Source organism: Tursiops truncatus, chromosome 11 (genome assembly GCF_011762595.2).
Source record: "Tursiops truncatus isolate mTurTru1 chromosome 11, mTurTru1.mat.Y, whole genome shotgun sequence".
NCBI classification, from domain to species: Eukaryota; Metazoa; Chordata; class Mammalia; order Artiodactyla; family Delphinidae; genus Tursiops; species Tursiops truncatus.
Window position 1 is genome coordinate 99,978,456 of NC_047044.1, and position 20,187 is coordinate 99,998,642.

General features: G+C 37.6%; 1 protein-coding gene across 19 annotated transcripts in view; it reads left to right on the forward strand.

Annotated features, from left to right (window-relative positions):
* Window positions 1-20,187, forward strand: part of WNK1 (WNK lysine deficient protein kinase 1) — a 136,210-nt gene that overhangs the window by 82,826 nt on the left and 33,197 nt on the right. For 10 of the 19 annotated variants that reach the window (XM_033867230.2, XM_033867235.2, XM_033867231.2 and 7 more), the window contains exons 5-10: window positions 5,222-5,310; window positions 7,221-7,440; window positions 8,815-9,148; window positions 9,916-10,103; window positions 14,469-15,710; window positions 18,155-18,238. In XM_033867230.2, coding sequence (XP_033723121.1) covers window positions 5,222-5,310; window positions 7,221-7,440; window positions 8,815-9,148; window positions 9,916-10,103; window positions 14,469-15,710; window positions 18,155-18,238 — 2,157 coding nt within the window. The remainder of the gene's footprint in view (window positions 1-5,221; window positions 5,311-7,220; window positions 7,441-8,814; window positions 9,149-9,915; window positions 10,104-14,468; window positions 15,711-18,154; window positions 18,239-20,187) is intronic. The other 9 variants (XM_019925907.3, XM_019925909.3, XM_019925908.3 and 6 more) reach the window with 4 other exon arrangements.

Below are 20,187 nucleotides of genomic sequence, written 5' to 3' on the forward strand. Positions count from 1 at the left end.
TAAGGGGAAGGGGGTGTTTAGATAAACAGATTTCTGGTGTAGGTTTTGATGTCAAGGAGGCAGAACCTGTGGACATAATGGGTGGAGCTTTGAGCAAGTAAAAAAAATCTTATTTTGCTTGTTTAGGGATCTGCTGCTGTTGGAGGAGAAGCAGGAGGAGGAGTAGCAGACTAAGTTTCCTTGCTGTTTGGCATGTAGTTTTGTTTAAAGGGCCGATCTAGAATAAGTACATTGTTGGCTCAGAGGAAACTTATGTCTGAGAGTTGGGGAAGCATGGCTAGTGTTAAACAAGAAACGAAACTTCAGCCTGATTTTGATGTCTGCCTTGCTTATGCTGTGGGCTAAGTTACTCTGTCAATTTACATCTTATATATTTCCCCCCTCATTTTCCTCTAACTATAACAAGTCTATTTTGCCTTTTCTGATGGATTTTACAAAGAGAGATTTTTGTTCAGTGTTTGTCATCGTAAATTCTCATTGCTGCTGCTGTCCTCAAAAGGATTGTGTAAATGAGGTGGGTAAGAATATCCAGTGTATACAAAAGGTATGTTGTAGCCATTTGATGATACGTGTGGAAAGTTTCAGTTGAAGTATTGAGAGTGTTTAGTTCAGAATGCTTTTTAAAATAAGTTAGTTTTGTAGTTTAGTTAACTTACACAACATTTTGTATGAGGAGGAAGGAGACTTTTCTCAATTCTGAATGGTTAGGAAAAGTTTTGCTCTAATGAAAAGGAAAATGTTACCTTAACACATTTGAAACGTAAGTTTTTAAGAAGCAAGTGCTGACACTCTTTAAGAGGTAGAAGATTGAACCAGAGAATACTATATTATGACTCACTTATATTTTTATTATGACTCACTTTTATTATTCCAGCAGATTAGTTGCAAACTATAAGTATATAGAATTGACAGAAAAACTTAGTCTGTAAGATGCATGTATGTGTTTGGGATTTTTCTTAGTTTAAATAAAGCAACATATTTTATAAACATTTTTATCAACTCTTTTTTTTAAAAAATATCAACTCTCGGTGTGCCCTTGGAGAGTCACAATTGTTGTTATTGTTTTCTTTTTGTACTCCATTTAAGACTGCACAAGAGTCACCTTTGTTTTTTTGTTTAAGAGAATATATAATTTTATATAATCGCAGAAGTGTCTTAAATGAATGTACGTTAGCTGTTCAAGAAGTTCTTTTGTTTAATGCAGAGAAACATGTTACTGTCCCATGTCAAAACACATAATATGGCACTGCTGCCTAAAGAGAGATCCTGTGAATTACAACAGTAAGGAAGAATATTTCTAGAGCTGGCAGGTTGCTAGCTCTGGAAGGATGGAGTGACAGGGTACATGTCTTTAACTAACTTAATTTTTCTTATATGTAAAACATTAGCCCAATTTATCTGCCTTAGCACTTTTCTGTTTTGTATTTTTGAACCTCATTCAGAATAGGTGAGCAAAACTTGGCTTCTGCTGGTCAGAACAGGACTAGAATAGGACTCTCTGGGGCTAAATCAGACAGTATAGAAAAGAGGTGACATTTGAAGGATTTTCAGACTCTAAGTTGATTATCTTTGTTGAAATACATAAATTAAAAGGAAAAAAGATGAAATATTATCATTAAAACCTTTTCTCATCATTATTTTGTTCTGTCTGGTGCTTAAATCGTGTTTTAGAATAATCTTAAACCAACTTTTTAATTTTAAAAAATTATCAATTATAAAAAAATAGAGTTCTCTTATCTCTCTTTTAACTTTTGAATTTTATTTTTTTATACAGCGGGTTCTTATTAGTTATCCATTTTATACATATTAGAGTTCTCTTATCTCTTAAGAACAAGAAGCCTCTAAGTATGATGAGTGCTGTGTATTGAAACGTGTGCTTGTTTATTTTAAGCAGCTTTCCATCATGTGTCCCAGATGCGTTTTCTGTAGGTCACTTTCAGGGTCATTGACGTTTCATGCTCATTGTTACTTTTTTTTTTTTTTTTGGGTCATTTTTAGGATATAATCCCTAGATATTCTTGCTTCTTTGCAAATGATTCAGAATACTTCTGTTAGATATTTTGATAATTCTGGTTTCTTGATGGTTGCTGAGATTTCTTCTTGTCTTTTTCATTATCTCAGTGGGTAATGTTTTAATACCAGCTGCTGGACTGTCTCCGTTTTATTGGCTGTCTTGGCACCTGCAACATTTTTTAAGGCAGCAGTGGCATCTGAATATGTTGTGTAGCATTGGTATGGAATTTTCTGTACCTAAATCTTGGCTATATGTTGAGAAAGCAGCTTAACCTAGCAGAGTCAACATGTTATATGATGCGTAGTTGCTGGTTTTGTCATTATGACCTTATATCTCATTTGTTCAACTAGCATTTCTACTTGTAAATAGGAATTCCTGTTTGTAAAGTCATGAATGTATGTATGTCTGCATAGGTAGGATTAACAAGAGGGTTATTTTTAAGGATAACCAAGGATGAAAGCAGGTTCACTGTGGATCTTGGTGATTATTTTTCGAAGAGAATCCTTTGCTTCCTTTTAACTGTAAGCTTTATTATCTTTGGTGATGGCCTTTGAAGTCAGAGGTGTGCCTTAGGTCAGCAAACTTAATAATTCAAAGAGATGTCAACCTAGATAATCACATATGATTCTAGTTCCCATTAATATAGTTGGACAGGTATTATCCCCATTTGCTAGAGAGGGACTCTGAAGCTCAGAGCTGCTTCTGCTTGTCCAGTTCACAGTGATTTCAAGTCTTCTGTTACATCCTTTGATCTTTCCAATATGCCTATGCTAAATTGAAACAGAAGAGTCTTTTAATATAGTCAGTATAGGTGTGATTTATTAACTCAGTATGTAGAATTTTATTGCCAGAAGGCTAAACTACATTCCTCTAAAGTGTATGTGTTTATGGAAGTAGGAACATTTTTTCTAATCATAGTCTATATCCTCTTTTAACTACTTCCCTGTAACATATGGAATGTCTTTACATGCAAAGGCCAACTGTGTATTAATGTCCAATTTTAGCAAAGAACAGTCCTTCAGATAATTTTCTGCCAATAGTGAATGTTCTAAGAACTTAATATATGGTATTCTAGATTGTTTTTCCCATTATATTCATAAATAGCATCTTAAAAGTTTGCTTTTATATACTTTTACATGTTTATTGTAGAAAAACAAATATAAAACAAAATTCCCAGTGTTTCTACTACCAGAGAACTTTTAGTGAGTATCATCCTTTTTTTCCTTAAAACAGTTCCTGTTTTCTTTAGCTTTAATTTGAAATACCATACCAGCTTGCTCAGTTAAAGCATTCTTTTGCTTCAGCAGCATTATTTTTTGTTTTCACTAGAATGATTATGTGAAGACAAAGACTAGTTGGAAAACTTAGCTGGCCTTGAAAAATAAAAAGATTGAGGAAAATACAAATACTTATCTTTGTAGTCATTACTTAGAAACAAACATTTTAAATACATGGATTTTTAACTTTAGGGTCAGCCTTATTAGACAGTTTCGTGTTGTGGAAAGTTAGCCCTAGAGGGAGACTCCTCCAAATCAGGACTTTTTTAAAAAAAATGATTGATTAATTGATTGATTATTTTTGGCTGTGTTGGGTCTTTGCTGCTGTGTGCAGGCTTTCTCTAGTTGTGGCGAGTGGGGGCTACTCTTTGTTGCAGTGCGTGGGCTTCTCATTGTGGTGGCTTCTCGTTGCAGAGCACGGGCTGTAGGCGCGCGGGCTCTGTAGTTGTGGCTCGCGGGCTCTAGAGCGCAGGCTCAGTAGTTGTGGCACATGGGCTTAGTTACTCCGCAGCATGTGGGATCTTCCCGGACCAGGGCTCGAACCCGTGTCCCCTGCATTGGCAGGCCAATTCTTAACCACTGCGCCACCAGGGAAGTCTCTTCCCCTTTTTAAATTAATTAATTGATTGATTGATTTATCTTTAGAACTTTTGAATAATGTAGTGAGTAATTGATGAGAATTATCCCACCACAACCCTAGTATTTAAAGACTTTAGAGCTAACCATTTGATATATTTCATTTCAATCTGTGAGAGATCACACCCATTTCTGTGATTTATCAAATTATATCACTAATTCTAATATATATCATCACTGAGACAGTAGCTTGTTATAATTTATAATATATTCTAACTTTTCTAGTCCTGTCTCCTGTTTCCTACTCCCTGTGTGTTATGTGGTTATAGACTTACCGTGCCACTTGCACAGTATATCGGTGTTGCTACTTCAAATCAATCCATGTGGTTACTTAGATGAGGCAAGAATAGATAATGAGATGTTTTTCTCCATACCACCTCTCAGACAGGAGTAGTTTGTTATTCTTCTTTCTTATATATATTTTCCACACACTGTTGAAATTTTATTTGCAAAAAATTTACACTTTGTGAAGATTCTAAAATACTACTGTGATACTGTTTAGTATTGAATTTTCTTCGGAGATTAATTGGAGAGCTTGTCTTTCGTATGGGTCTGATGTATCACTTGTGATTTTATGTTTCATATGTACAAGACAGTTTGCTCTTCAGTTATCCAGTTATGCCAAACCAATCCAAATTCTTCTGGTTGAGGTTGTTAAGGTATAACATAGACATATAATATATAGAATACATATATATAACATATAATAATAGAATTATTATATAACATGACATATATAATATAACATAGAATAATAGAATACTTGCCAAAATAGAATAATAGAATACTTGCCAAACTGAGCAAGTATACTAGAATACTTGCCAAACTGAGCAAGTATACTAGAATACTTGCCAGAATAGAATAATAGAATACTTGCCAAACTGAGCATGCGAATTCATGCCCATAAATGTTATGCTGATTAATGTGTTAGGGAACGAGGTTGAACAGAAGATCTTCTAACCAATTAGAACATTTGGCCTTCTTTTTAGCCAGTAACTTCCATTACCTGAAACACAGCAAAAGATGTTAACAACAGCCTAAATTTTTCGCTAGCCATATGAAGCCATGGAAGTGAGTGACTCCACTACCTTAACTATTCCCTATTGTTATCTCGAAGGGGCTTAATTGCCACTTCCGAGCTCTAACCCTGCATGGACTAGCTCCTGCAGGCAAATCAGAAAAAAGCCAGGATGGTAAGAAGGAATCTAGTAGAACCTTAAGAGGCAAGTAAAAATAAAGTTCAAAGTCCCTGTCTTTGTTAACCTGTTTCTGTCGCTATTTTTATGATTTTCAGGGGGTGAAGCCAGCCAGTTTTGACAAAGTAGCAATTCCTGAAGTGAAGGAAATTATTGAAGGATGCATACGGCAAAACAAAGATGAAAGGTAAGTTGTCTCTTTTGACCTGGGTATTGCTTAAACAAAAACTTCAAGTGTAATAGGCTCTCAATAGAACACTCAATCTAAGGTGTATTTAATACTTTACTTGTGATTAGTTTCTCTGTTTATGTCTTGTAATATCTTTTTTTTTTCTTTTTTTTTTTTTGCGGTACACGGGCCTCTCACTGTTGTGGCCTCTCCCGTTGCGGAGCACAGGCTCCGGACGCGCAGGCTCAGCGGCCATGGCTCATGGGCCCAGCTGCTCCGTGGCATGTGGGTTCTTCCCGGACCGGGGCACAAACCCGTGTCCCCTGCATTGGCAGGTGGACTCTCAACCACTGCGCCACCAGGGAAACCCTGTCTTGTAATATCTTTAAAAGTAGAGTTCTGTCCATTGAAGGTAGTATTCACATTTGGTATACTGAAATGTTGTAAGAATGTGGTTTGGTAGAGTTTAATTAAACCAAAACCACCTTAAACATAGCTGCTGTATTCAGTAAGAACTACTTACAGCATCAGCATGATTTGTAAAACTCAGTAGGGTTCTGTCCTTAATGCAGCAGATCTGTTCCTTAGTCCTTTACCCATTGAATTCTAAAAGATGAAATAAAACATTGGCTCTTTAAAATCAACTCAGCTATGCAGGTCTTGATTTGCTGTTACTATGCCAGAACTGAAGAAGAGCAAAATGTCAAAATTCCTTTGAGTAAAAAGAGACGACTTCACCCAGAGCTTGGGAGGAGATCTGGCTTAGTCATTTATGCTTACAGAGGACTTTTCTCAGAGGAGGGGCAAGTATCTGATCTGCCATATAGCTGATTCATCACCCGTTAGGCATGGCAAAGGTCCAGTGTCTGTTTTTGAAAAATAATCTACTTTCACCATCCCCCCTCACCCTCCAAAGAAGAAAAAGTAGACCAGGTAGTGCAGATAGAAATTGTAAATTGAGCATAATCTACCTCCTGAAGAATGCGAGTGATCAGGTACATCAACCAAATTAAAGAATTCCATATCTTCACTTCTCCAGTCTCATATTCTTTCCACAACTTTGTTATTTGGAAGAACTTAACATCATGATCTTTAAGGCTTTTTAGTAGAAATTTAGTTGGGTTTCTATTTTCATATACACTGATTAAAAAGGAGAGTCTTTAATCTCTTTAAGAACTTTTTTTAAAAACTATAAATAAAGGAATATTTGTCTCCAGTCTTAGAGTGTGTTACTCTTGTTTCTTTACTGGATGGAACAGTTTACTAGATTACTGGTATTTTGAGACCATTTATCTAGAGAAAATTGTTCCACAATCAGACTTCTGCTTGCCTAGTACACAAGGTGTTGAACAAAGAATTGAGAGGATATATTGGAGTAAATAAAGGTTGCTGTAGTAGAAGTTAATGTACTAGAAATAAAAAGATTTTCGAGTTTTGATTCCACCATTTATGACTTTTATAACTGTGAGCAAGATTGTCAGTCTCTCTGAGGATCCATTTCCTAATAATCAGGAAATGATATTTAATTGGATGTTGGTCAAGGATCAGATGAGATCATGCATACGAGATTTTTTGTTAACTATAAGCACTATGTAAATGATTATGTGATATTTTGAAGCTATGATATTCTATGTATTACTCGCTATTATTAGTACAGTATTAACTAAGATGAGATTAGATTATTAGATTTTAAAAGTATCACTTTGAGCTCTTATTCATAAATGAGATTGTTCTGATGTTCTGTAACTTGAATAAAACTATAATCACTGTTCAAATGGAGCAATGTAGAATGAGTTACAGAATTTCCCTTGTTCTTCTTTTTGCAGTCTGTTTTCATTATTCCAATAACAATAATCAGCCATACTTGAAAAGTATCTTTTAAATCTAATGGTATTTTGTTTTTTGTTTCTTTCCCCTCTCTTTTGAAGATACTCTATCAAAGACCTTTTGAACCATGCCTTCTTCCAGGAGGAAACAGGGGTACGGGTAGAATTAGCAGAAGAAGATGATGGCGAAAAGATAGCCATTAAATTATGGCTACGTATTGAAGATATTAAGAAATTAAAGGGGAAATACAAAGACAATGAAGCTATTGAGTTTTCCTTTGACTTGGAGAGAGATGTGCCAGAAGAGGTTGCTCAAGAAATGGTAAATTAACACTAATCAGCCATTTAAAAATTGATGTAGACTTATATACATTGATACTGTTGAGCAGAAAAGCAGTTTATGAAGCAGTGTGTATGGCATATTCCACTGATATAAAATTGTGTTGATTAATGGCCCTAAAAGCTATTTTTATTTTAAGAGACATGTATAGACATAGATACGTGTATATTAGGAGATGTATATAGACATAGATACGTATAAGGATGGATGGACGGACAGACAGGCAGGCAGGCAGACAGACATACAGAAAGAGAGAGAACAAACCAGAAAGCATTCTGAAGTAATTTTGAAAGTCTGTAAGGTTGACTGACTCCTAATTAGTATAACCTATTTCGTTAGAATGACAAGGTATGTTTTCTAAATACTGATACAGTAGCCTTTATCAGTCATCTGGATAAACCCTATAAATAGATCACACATTGTTTTTACTTCAAAGGGAGTTTTCAAGATCAATTATTAGTAGGCAGCCCTTGGTGAATCATTTTTGAAGCATGTCTAAAGGATCACTGTTCAGAAAGGAAGCTCTTCACCCACCTTAGGCTTGCCATGGTGCCTAAATAGCCATTTCCTGTGCACAGGTGCTCACAGACGGCCTCTGCTAGAATGTGTTACAACCATCAGGGCTACTTACTTCTGAGAAGGGGTCAGGTGTGACAGAGGCACTTATTGTTAATTGTCAGGTTTTTATACTGTTTGAGGTTTTCATTTGTAACCTTCATATATTTACCACAGTTGTCTTATCTGGTTAAGTGGTTGTCTAGTGAAAGGAAGTAAAAGCAACACAGGTTAATATTAATATTAATATTGATGGTTACAAGTGAGCGGGAAATAGAGTGAATATAATAGAATGAGCCTTTTGGTTTAAAAACTTTGATGTTGGGACTTCCCTGGTGGTGCAGTGGTTAAGAATCTGCCCTCCAATGCAGGGGACTCGGGTTCGATCCCTGGTCAGGGAACTAGATCCCACATGCATACCACAACTAAAGAGCACCCATGCTGCAACTAAGACCTGGTGCAACCGAGATAAATTAAATAAATAAAAATTTAAAATAAAAATAAATAAATAAAAACTTTGGTGTTTAGGTTCCCCATTGTTTTGTTGTTATAGTTAGTGAAGGTACATGTACCCCATAAGTTTCTACAAAGATAATAGCACCCACCCCGTGAGTATCCCAGAATATGGTGGTGAAGTGCATAATGCAGACCAGTAGTTTCACAGTTTGGTTAAGACCAGTCCTTAGAGAGTTCCTTCTTCCCCTTCTTCTCTACTTTTCTCCCCAGAAGTACCTTTTTTTGTGTTTGGTTTGTTTTCTTTTGATATCCTGTTGCTTCCTAATGTACCCTTTTATCCTTCAGGTAGACTCTGGGTATGTCTGTGAAGGTGATCACAAGACCATGGCAAAAGCCATCAAAGATAGAGTGTCATTAATTAAGAGAAAGCGAGAACAGCGTCAGTTGGTGCGGGAGGAGCAAGAAAAAAGAAAGCAGGAAGAGAGCAGCCTCAAACAGCAGGGGGAGCAGCAGTCCAGTGCTTCTCAGGCAGGAGCCCAGCAGCCCCCTTCGACGTGCACTGGTGGACCTGCGGCCTCTACCACTTCAGCTTCTGTTTCCACACAAGTAGAGCCGGAGGAGCCCGAGGCAGATCAGCACCAACAGCTGCAGCACCAGCCACCTGGTGTGTCTGTGTTGTGTGAGTCCTGGGGGAAGCGCGCAGGGTTGCTAAAGAGACTCCTAGTTGACTTTTTATCTTCGCAGTCATCATTTCGCACTGACCTCTTGGTATTGAAGTAGAAATCTAATGTGTCAATAAGAAGTTTGAAATGGTTGCCATCTACCTTTCTTACGTCCATAGCTAATAGAGTATGGATGGGACAGTGAGGAAATAGGATTAGGATATAAAACAATTCTACAGGTTCCAACATCTTGAAAGTTCTAATTTGTAGATCTCTACTTCTTATAATTCCTTAAAATATAATTAGTAGTGAAAAATAACAAGTTTATCTTAGCTGCTTATTTTTGAACCCACTAATCCGGTTCAGCTCTTTTAGCAAAGCTGAATAACGTATAAACTAGAAACTAATGAGACTGCTAGTTAGTATTTTGAACTACCTTCTTAATACTAAGGAGCCACTGGTCTCCACAGTTAAGACTTTGGAAGCTGTCAAACTTCAGGCTGACTAATAACATTCTGTTTTATTCCCCTTGTTCTTCAGGTGGGAAAATACTGCGATAGGGAATTTTTTTTTTTTAAGACAGAACTTTTTTCTGTATGGATCCCTCATTTAAACATGGAAATCTACTTAGTAAAATTAGTATTTATTTTTTATTTAGTTCAGGTCTGTGCAAAGAAAAAAACCAATTAACCCTAAAATCAGGGGTTTGTGATGGGAAAATGTGAACCTTCTTTTCATGATTTGTCTCTTTGTCTTGTTTTTTGGCAATTTGTTTCTCCTTCAGCTGACGGGACGGTTGACAGTGGTCAGGGATCTTCTGTCTTCACAGAGTCTCGAGTGAGCAGCCAACAGACAGTTTCGTATGGTTCCCAGCATGAGCAGGCACATTCCACTGGCACCCTCCCAGGGCACACAGCGTCTGTTGTCCAAGCACAGGCTCAGCCCCATGGGGTATATCCACCCTCAAGTATGGTGAGTAGCTGTGCAAGAGAGTGTAAGCCTATAATGTGTTCAGTTCAGACTCTTCTGCCAAATTAGTAACAGCATGAGTCCAGAGTAAAAAATACAAATGGCGCATTACCAAAGGAGGCAGGTTTATCACAGAGTATAATCGGAGTCATTCAGGCAGGGGAGGATACCTACATTAATGTGTGAAGACACTGTTTACAAGATTTAAACCAATCTGCGTTTGATTAAAGATAATGCTCTCTTTAGCCCTTCAGTGTTGAAACTGTTCCAAGCAGTGTAAGACGGGCACACAAGTGGTTTGGGGGCGGGGGCAAGGAGAGTTTTTCAGAAGTTACTTAAAAGAATTACTGAGTGTTTTCTGTAAGGTGTGTTAATGTATAAAACACAGGTAAGACTTTAGGCCATGATAGAATGCTGCATGTGAGTACTCTATAGTGAAGGAATGACCATTTAATTTAGCGCTTGTGTTCAGTCATCAGTTGCTGTGCGTGTTCTTGCCTTAAAGTCTGTGTTGGACGTGAGTTCCTTCCCCAGTATATGTTCATTTGCTTTTTCCCTTTATTTTGGTATCTGTTTTATGACTGATTTATTTTCAGCATCAACTTATAGAAATTATATCCTGAAATATTTTATACATTTACATCTATGCATATATACACACACATACACACACATTATTACCCATGTTTTACATTAGCCACTCTTGCTTCTCATATAGAGAATGTTCAAATAGATCATTAGATAATACCCCATTTCTTATATTGACCCTCCGTGAAGTCTTCAGAGGTGAATAAGATGCATTTTCTGCCTCAGGAAGGAACTGAGAATTACTGGTCACTGTAGGGCCCTTGTTTAGTGAGATCTTTAGGCAGATACATTGTCCCTCTTTCTCAGAAAGCTTTTAATCTGAATTTGTGGAACTCTTGCTCTTCATTAAATGAAACTCTGTCTTTTTCTGGTAAGAAAATACTTCTGCTTGTTGTGGTCTCTTATCCTACAGCTTGGAATAAAAGATGTTTGGCTAGGTCTCAAGATGGATGGCCACAGTAACAGAAAGAAAACTTCCAATGTACTAATGTTCTAACAACCTACTTCTCTAACCTTTAAGATAAGTAGGTAGGGTAGAAGAGCTTTATACAGACTGTACAGGTGTATTTCTGTGATCTAACAAATATTATTTGTCAGCATTTCTTGTCACTTTCTACTCTTGTTGATTTCTTCTGGATCATCATAACTATAGATTTTTTTAAAACTATTTTTAATCTCTTGGCTTCCCTCATGACAGGGTTTATGAACTTTGGGTCTCTGTTTTAGAAAAGGAAATGGACTGATCATTTATGAAGATGTTAAATATTTGCGCCACAAATATAGCTACATTTGATGCTCTAAAAGCAGACTTTAATGAAATATGACAGTCTTCTTGCCTTTTAATGACAATATTCTGTGGAAGTATTATGAAGAGTTATTAAATATTGAGGATTTTTCAAAACTTTTATAATTATTCCTTTCTAATTCCAGAAAGAATTTACTGTGGCTTGCAACAGTATGTATCAATTATAAGTGGAATTAAGAATAAAAGAGAAGCAAGAGTGGGAAAAAAAGAAAATGTAATCAGTTACACAGTTCACAATATCTGAAAGGAAATAACAAATTTGCTCAGGACAGCCTTGCAGCGTTAGATTTACTGCTTTGTAGCTATATTAAAACCTTTATGTTAAGGTGCTTCAGACTTTCTAACTTTGTAAACCAAAGTTGAACCTCTGATGTGGCTGAAAAAATTTAACGTTACTCTTTAGAGATTCACATTTCAGTTATTTTTCCATTGACTACTTTAATAAAAATACAGAATGTTTCCTGTATCTATTACGAATTATGTATAGAAAGCTAATGCTCTTCCTAGTAGGAAATGACTTTTTAACTTATAGATAAAGATAGGCAAGTGTAATAGGTACAATACTGTGAGCCAACAACTTTTTTGTCTAATGCCTTCTAAAATAGAACTGAGAAATCTTTTATGTCTGAGGTTTCCAGAGCTCCTGCAAAGCGATCCAGGCTTAAAATCTTCTACATCTTAGAATGTACGTGAAACTAATAGAATTCATTCTTGTTTAATCTTAATAAGTTTGCAGAAACTGCAAGCCACCATTCATCATTTTCCCTGTCTGTTCTGCTGCCTCAGTCAGTCAGTCATTCTTACTCGCACACTCATAACAATTAATGTTATTGCAGAATGTTTAGGAAGATACCTGGTCATTGTTGTGGTTGTTCATACGTGACCAACAGTGCAGAGACAATAGTTACGATCTGCCAACTGTGCTTTGCGGGATTCCGTCTCTCCTCAAAACATGGCTTTGTGGAATTGAGGAGGATGGAACATTTCTTTACGTCAAGTATGCCCTGTTACCATTGTACCTTTGGTTATCCTGTTTTCAGAGTGCTATGTTTTTCATGTGTGTGTTTGTTTTCTGTTTAGCCTCGTCGTGGCCGTAGCATGTCAGTTTGTGTCCCCCATCTTTCTGCTGTTCCCTCTCTGTCCCACATCTCTCCCAGTGCTCCTTCCACCCCACCACCAGTGCTGTCTGCACCTCCTTCTCCTTCCCTCCTTCGGACTGCCCCCGAGGACACCTCTGCCGAAAAGCTTTCTAAAGCATTGGAGAGTGTCCTGCCTATGCACTCTGCCTTTCAGCGCAAGCACCGACGCTCCAGCCTGCCTTTCCTCTTTGTCAGTACTGTATGTAACATAAACTTCCTGACAAAACTTATTACCAGTGAATACATCCAGGCATCAAGAATTTTAATACAAATTAAGTAAAGAACAGGGCTAGACTTACTAATATATTATGCTTTTACGTTACCAGTTTTTCCTATGGTTTCCCATAACTTTTTGTTATGTAAGGCTTTAAGGGGGACAAAAGCAAGGGGGTCATGAGAGAGAATGCTTCTAACACCCTTGGCATCTATCAGCGGGGAGCCATAAAATTGAGCTTTTGTTATATTCTCCTGTCCCCCACCAACGTATTTAGATCCTTGCATTTTCATATCTTAGCAAAGAATGTGTGTATTATTTAATTTTAAACTCGTTGGCTTAATAAAAGCAAATTTCTCTTTATCAGACATTACCCAAACATGTTTTCTCCTCACTTTATTCCAAAGAGACACTAATGACAATGGATGAGTCCATTTTTTTCCAATAGTGAGTGAAGAATAATTGAAGAGGGAAAGTTGCTTTTAATTTGTTAGCTGTTTAAAATGAGGTGTCAACAAACTAAAAGCCCCCACATAATGTTCCCTCTTGGGAATTTTTTTTCTTTGAATAAGGTGGGATCTTGACTCTAATGGAACACATTAGATACGTATATAGTACATGTGATTTTCTTTGGCCTCATTACTGTCTGTGGAAGGTCTATCTTTCAGAGTTGTTTTAAACACTGTGGTACTTTGCTGCTGCTTTTCCAGATAGAGAATTTAGTTAACATTCTGATCTAGCAACCCCCAAATCTTGAGATTTTTACCTAGGAGAATGATTAACTGTATAGTGTTTTATGGCTTTGGGATACTCTTTGAATAAACAACAGTAAGATGGAGCATTCTGAGTCAAAACAGAAACCTCCTTTTAGCTGTTGTGAAGAAGTAACAGTGGAGCCATTTTGCCTATTTGATAGGGGTCTTCCCTATTGAAAGAATGAAACTGATCTACCCTTTTAAAAAAAGAGTCCGTGAAAGTGAATTATTACAGTGTGCAATTATCCTTTTCACCTGTTTTGAACACCAAATTAGTCAACACAACTAGAATCAGAAAAGTGGACATTCAATGATTTGGCATCTGTAACATGTTTCATGTAGTAAAATTAACTGCATTTGGTTCGGGGCAGACAGGGGAAAGACATGACAGTCACTGGCCAAGTGGTGTATATTTTACTGTACACCAAAACTCTCTTCTGATTTCTAGTCAGAAGACATACTGTTAGTTGATCAGAAATGAACCCTTGGAGCCTCTAACACACCAGCAGACAATAAGGCTTCAGAGTAGGAAGACTTGGTACAGTTATAAGTGAACATACAAATTGTAGGTAAATTCAGAATAATCACTTAGAAGGTTAAATTCTTCCATTTCCTTTGAGAAGGGAAAGTTGTGGAAAAGCAGCTCTTATCTAATGCAAAGAGTCCCACAGAATAATTTTATTGACCCTGGATGTATTTAATGGATTTTTACTATGCACATAATTTCCAAAAGCATTGTTATTTCTTTATTAATTATAAATTTGGTGTAACCGTTTCATAGCATTACACAGAGTTACCCAATTGTGCATGTCAATGTAATTTCACATATGAATGTATGAATTACTTGTCTTATTCATGTTGATACAGCCTCAGTCCATGGCGCATCCGTGTGGGGGGACCCCAACATACCCAGAATCACAGATATTTTTCCCAACTATTCATGAACGTCCAGTTTCTTTTTCACCACCTCCCACCTGTCCACCGAAGGTGGCCATTTCCCAGCGGCGTAAGAGCACCTCCTTCCTGGAAGCCCAAACTCACCACTTCCAACCCCTGCTGAGGACTGTTGGCCAAAATCTTCTTCCACCTGGTGGCAGCCCAACTAACTGGACACCAGAGGCTGTAGTTATGTTGGGTACTGCAGCCAGTAGAGTCACTGGAGAGCCATGTGAGATACAGGTCCAACCTATGTTTGAACCAACTCAAGTTTACAGTGACTATAGACCTGGACTAGTACTTCCGGAAGAAGCTCACTACTTTATTCCTCAGGAAGCAGTGTATCTAGCTGGGGTACAATACCAGGCCCAGGTGGCAGAACAGTTTGAGGGCATTCCATACAACTCACCAGTCCTGTCAAGTCCTATGAGACAGACACCTGAACAGAAGCCAGGGCAAGGGGGCCCTACCTCAAGTTCTGTCTTTGAATTTCCATCCGGACAGGCTTTCGTGGTAGGACACCTCCAGAATTTAAGATTAGATTCTGGACTGAGCCCAGGATCTCCCCTCTCTAGCATTTCTGCACCTATCAGTACAGATGCTACAGGCTTGAAATTTCACCCTGTCTTTTTTCCTCATTCTGCACCTGCTGTGTTAACTCATAACAATGAGAGCAGAAGCAATTGTGTATTTGAGTTTCACGCTCGTACTCCATGCTCCTCTTCAGGAGAAGGAGGAGGAGGAGTTTTGCCTCAGCGCATTTACCGAAATCGACAGGTTGCTGTGGACTTGAATCAGGAAGAACCACCTCCTCAATCCACAGGATTACACGGCCGCCTGCAGCCTGTGACTGAAGAACAGCATGATTTCCAGGCCCCAGAACTGACCGTCTCTGTGGTAGAGCCCACCGGACAGAGCTGGCCCATAGGAAGCCCAGAATATTCCAGTGATTCCTCACAAATCACTTCTTCAGACCCCAGTGATTTTCAATCACCTCCCCCTACAGGGGGAGCAGCTGCATCTTTTGGCTCTGACGTCTCATTACCCTTTATCCGTCTGCCTCAGACAGTGTTACAAGAGTCCCCACTTTTCTTCTGTTTCCCCCAAGGAGCCACATCTCCGCAGGTTTTATCTGCCTCATTTTCTTCAGGAGGATCTGCACTCCATCCACAGGTTATAGGAAAACTTCCACGGTTCTTTTACACTACCCTACTGTGCACCATTACGTTTAAGTTTTCTATCCCTCCTTTCCATTCATGAGGGTTATTGTTTAATTTTATTATGGAGTTTCTCCATTGCGGGGGGGTGATTTTAAACTACTTGTATTTAAGAGCAAAATATGAGACCGAAGCGGCCCGATTTACCAATAACATGTGTACACCCTTGGAAAAGAGAGCACAAAAACTAGAATTTTAGTTACTCATCAAAATCAGTTACTTCTGTCCATATGTAGAGTGGACAGAGTTTTCAGCTATTAGTGAACACATAAATGTCTGTAAAGTTGACTGAGCATTGATTATTTACAAATATTAATGTGAAGTATTTCTTTCTCCCTAGAAACAAACATGGCTAGTTTTTAAAAAAAAAAATAGAGAAGATAACATTTCTTTTCCTGTAAAATGCAAAGAATGAAAAATAAGAAATCTTTTTTTTTTTTAAAGTAGTGTTAGGAATATACAGAGTTTTCATTAGTATGGAAGGATCTTAAAAGACAGAGAGGAAACATCTTAGGAATTTGTCTTAACAAATGAGGATGCCTTTTAAAAATGGCATTAGTCAGGGCTTCCCTGGTGGCGCAGTGGTTGAGAGTCTGCCTGCCGATGCAGGGGACACGGGTTCGTGCCCCGGTCTGGGAAGATCCCACATGCCGCGGAGCGGCTGGGCCCGTGAGCCATGGCTGCTCAGCCTGCGCGTCCAGAGCCTCTGCTCCGCAACGGGAGAGACCACAACAGTGAGAGGCCCGTGTACCGCAAAAAAAAAAAAAAAAAAAAGGCATTAGTCAAACAGGTCACTGTGTATCATTTGTTCAAATAAAATGTTAATCCACAAAATTGACTGATTCTAATTTTTAGCAACTAAGTTAGAATCTAGTGTGGGTGACGGGGGTTTTTTTGTTTTTGTTTTAGGGATTTGTGGTACATGTTGCAAGGTAAAGACCATTAGATACCTCAGTTCTTAGATTTTTCCTCAACAAATTTAGATTTTGTTGCTTATGAATATGAGCATATGCACACTCTTGCAAATAAAGACAAAGTGATGGACGTAATAGCATTCAAGAAGTGGAGTCAGTATTGACTATTTCATATATTATTCCTTTGATATATTTTGTCAAATGTATAAGTCTTATAAAATTTATGTAGGAGACTATGCAGTTAAATAGGAAACTTTGCAATTATATATTCAAGATATCATTTAGATGTTTTAAATATCCCACTCTTTTATAAAGAACTATATGTTCTTCTTTGACTTTCTTCCTATGTTCTTCCCCCATCAGGGGCATAAATAACCCCCAAAATATACATAAAGTATCAGTTACTTAGAGCAGTACTAAGAAGCAAAAAGATCTAGAAACTTGAACTGTGTGTACACGCGGTATGGTACGCTCACATTAACACACTGGTTGCCAGCCCATACTGTGAACGTGTATGCACTGCCAGCCTTGCTCCTTTAAACTTTCCAAAATGAAATTTCAAACATCAGGTAGTTTACAGAAAAGGTGCAGAAAGGATGTATACTCACAGTGGTTAAGATGCAGTAGAATGTGATGTTCTATCCAAGTAAGCTTCAGAGAAGCCCCTCTAAACTGAAATGAAACAGCAAAGTTGGGCCTTTTCATTTTCTTAGCTCACCTATTATCAAGTCCTGCATTCAGTTCTCACCTTCTAATTTATTTTAACTTAAGATCTCTTCTGGGTGAGGGTTTCTCAAATTCCAACCGTATGGACATTTTAGGTGAGATCGCTCTTTGCTGTGAGGGCTGCCCTGTGCATTTGTAGAGTGTTTAGCAGCATCCCTGGCCTCCCCCCACCAAGTACCAGTAGCAGTTGTGACAACCAAAACTAGCCCCAGGCACTGCCATACATCTTTGGGAAGGGGCATGGGGTTCGCAAAGTGCCCCTGGTTGAGAGCCATTGCTCTAGGTACTTGGCAGGTAATGATGATAATTATTTTTACGTTTTTGACAAAAGTCGCTATAGCACTACAAGAAATAGCAAAAGGAACCAAATAGCATTATTAAATACCCTTTTTTCTTTAATCGTTTGGATAGTTTTTTCACATTGATAGTCTTATTATTTTTCCTGATTATTTTCAATAATAATTTTATTTTGAATCTTACTATTTTGGCAAAAAATATAGCCTGAGCAGTGGGGTAGGTTAGGTTTTAACCATCAGTGGTTTTTGCATGGAATCAGAGTATGTTCTGTAATATGATCCTTCTCTAACCTTCTCTTTAAAAACATGCCCCAGTGGTCTCTCCCTACATACTTAATCAAGCGAATGTTTCATCTTGCTCAGGCAGACTCTCAGGAGCTCACATATTTATTGCAAAATCCTGACCTCTGTATAAACGTACCTTTGGGCTGCTCTAATTTTTTGTATTCACTTCTCTCCTTCAGGCACAGGGGCAGAGCCAGGGTCAGCAATCTTCAAGTAGTTTAACAGGGGTTTCATCCTCCCAACCCATACAACATTCTCAGCAGGTGAGAGCAACTCATTGCTACGTTTTATGGATTAGCAATAGCCAAAACACTGGTTTACGTCTTTCATGAATTGGATTCCTGATGTAAATGGCTTGCTAAGTTTTTGAAAGGAAAATCTAGAGGCATAACATTTCCTGTCTTCAGTAACATTTTAGAAAATCTTTTGTTTAATGTATTTTTGAATGGTCTATTAGATTAGACATACATTGAAATTCAAAAGAATTATCTTTACTGACATACTTTATGTGCCTTCTTAAACAGATGATTCTACGCTATTTTAACAATACAGTTGACCCTTGAACAGCACAGGGGGTTAGGGGCACAGGCCTTCTGCACAGTCAGAAATATGTGCATAACTTTATAGTGGGTCCTCCCTCTCTGAAGTTACACATCGACAGCTTAAACCAATCTTGGATCGCATAGTACTGAAGTATGTATTTACTGAAAAAAATTAACATATAAGTGAACCCATGCCATTCAAACCCGTGTTATTTGAGGATCAACTGTACAAAGAATGTCATTTTTGTGTGTATGTATTTCACGATTTGTCCTTTTGTGAGCACTTTACCATTGCTTTCACTGTGCTTGACTCTAGTAATGCTCCACTCCTTTCTAATTATCTCTAATCTTCGGGGTGGGGCATCAGATTTTATGCTAAAATGAATGAAAGCCTAAGAACAACTACTTCAGGAACTTTAAAAAAATGATTTGGGGAATTTGTTCCCAAAGGTTCAGAGAACTCAAGGGATTAGTATAATGCTGATGTATTCAACAGCAAAACTGGTAATTGTAAAATTAAATATCTGTAGTGCATCACTGATATTAGTTAACAGTAGTTATTTACATGGAAATAATGCTTTGGGGGCACAATCGAATATTTATTATCTGTTTCAAATAAAATTTATAGCCACTACATGTGTCATAAAAACTTCCCAGTGAACTATTTTGTTGATAGTTCCCTATGCAGTGTGTTTTCAAACCACCAAATTCTAAATTGGCTTGTTTCTATCAGTTTTTGAAACTAAGTTTTCAGTTCTCCTTACAAATGGCCTGCTCACAGTCCAGCATGTGATCATGTGGTCGTTTGATGCTGGTTTAAGATTAGATGTTCCTTGTACAAGATTAGCTTGGTTATACAGGCAAACCTTGTTTTACTTTGCTTCGCTTTCTTGTGCTTCGTAGGTACTACATTTCTTCTTCTTTTTTTTTTTTTTTTTTAACAAATTGAAGATTTGTATTAACCCTGCTTCAAGCAAGTCTGTCAGCACCATTTTTCCAACAGCATTTGCTCATTTCGTGTCTCTGTGTCACGTTTTGCTAATTCCCACACTTATTTCAAACATCTTCATTACTATTATATTTGTTACGGTGATCTGTGATCAGTGATCTTTGATGTTACTACTGCAAAAGGATTATGACTTGCTGAAGGCTCGGGTGATGGTTAGCATCTATTAATAAAGCATTTTTTAAATTAAGGTACGCACATTGTCTTTTTAGTCATGATGCTGTTTCACACTTAATAGACTACAGTGAGGTATATGCACTAGGAAACAAAAAAATTCACGTGACTTGGATTATTGCAATATTCACTTTATTGCAATGATCTGAACCAAACCTGTAATATTTCCGAGATGGCTGTATATACATTTTCTCTGTGGCCAACACCTCTATCTTATAGAATAGAAGGGCTGGGAATTACACGTTTTGTCTTGCTCGTGCCCTTTCTTCCAGACAAGTATCTGAATCTATATATATTTATAGTTACGTTCAAGTAGTCACATTTTTGCCAAGCTTAACAGGTTTAATTATATTAACAACCCCTGATAAGAATACAAAATAAAAGTTACATAAAGCTGAGTGAGGACAGAAACGCTATCATGGATACCAGTCTCCTAATTCGCTTATCATTGGACACAGGCCAATACCAATAAAATGTGCAGATTTAAGTG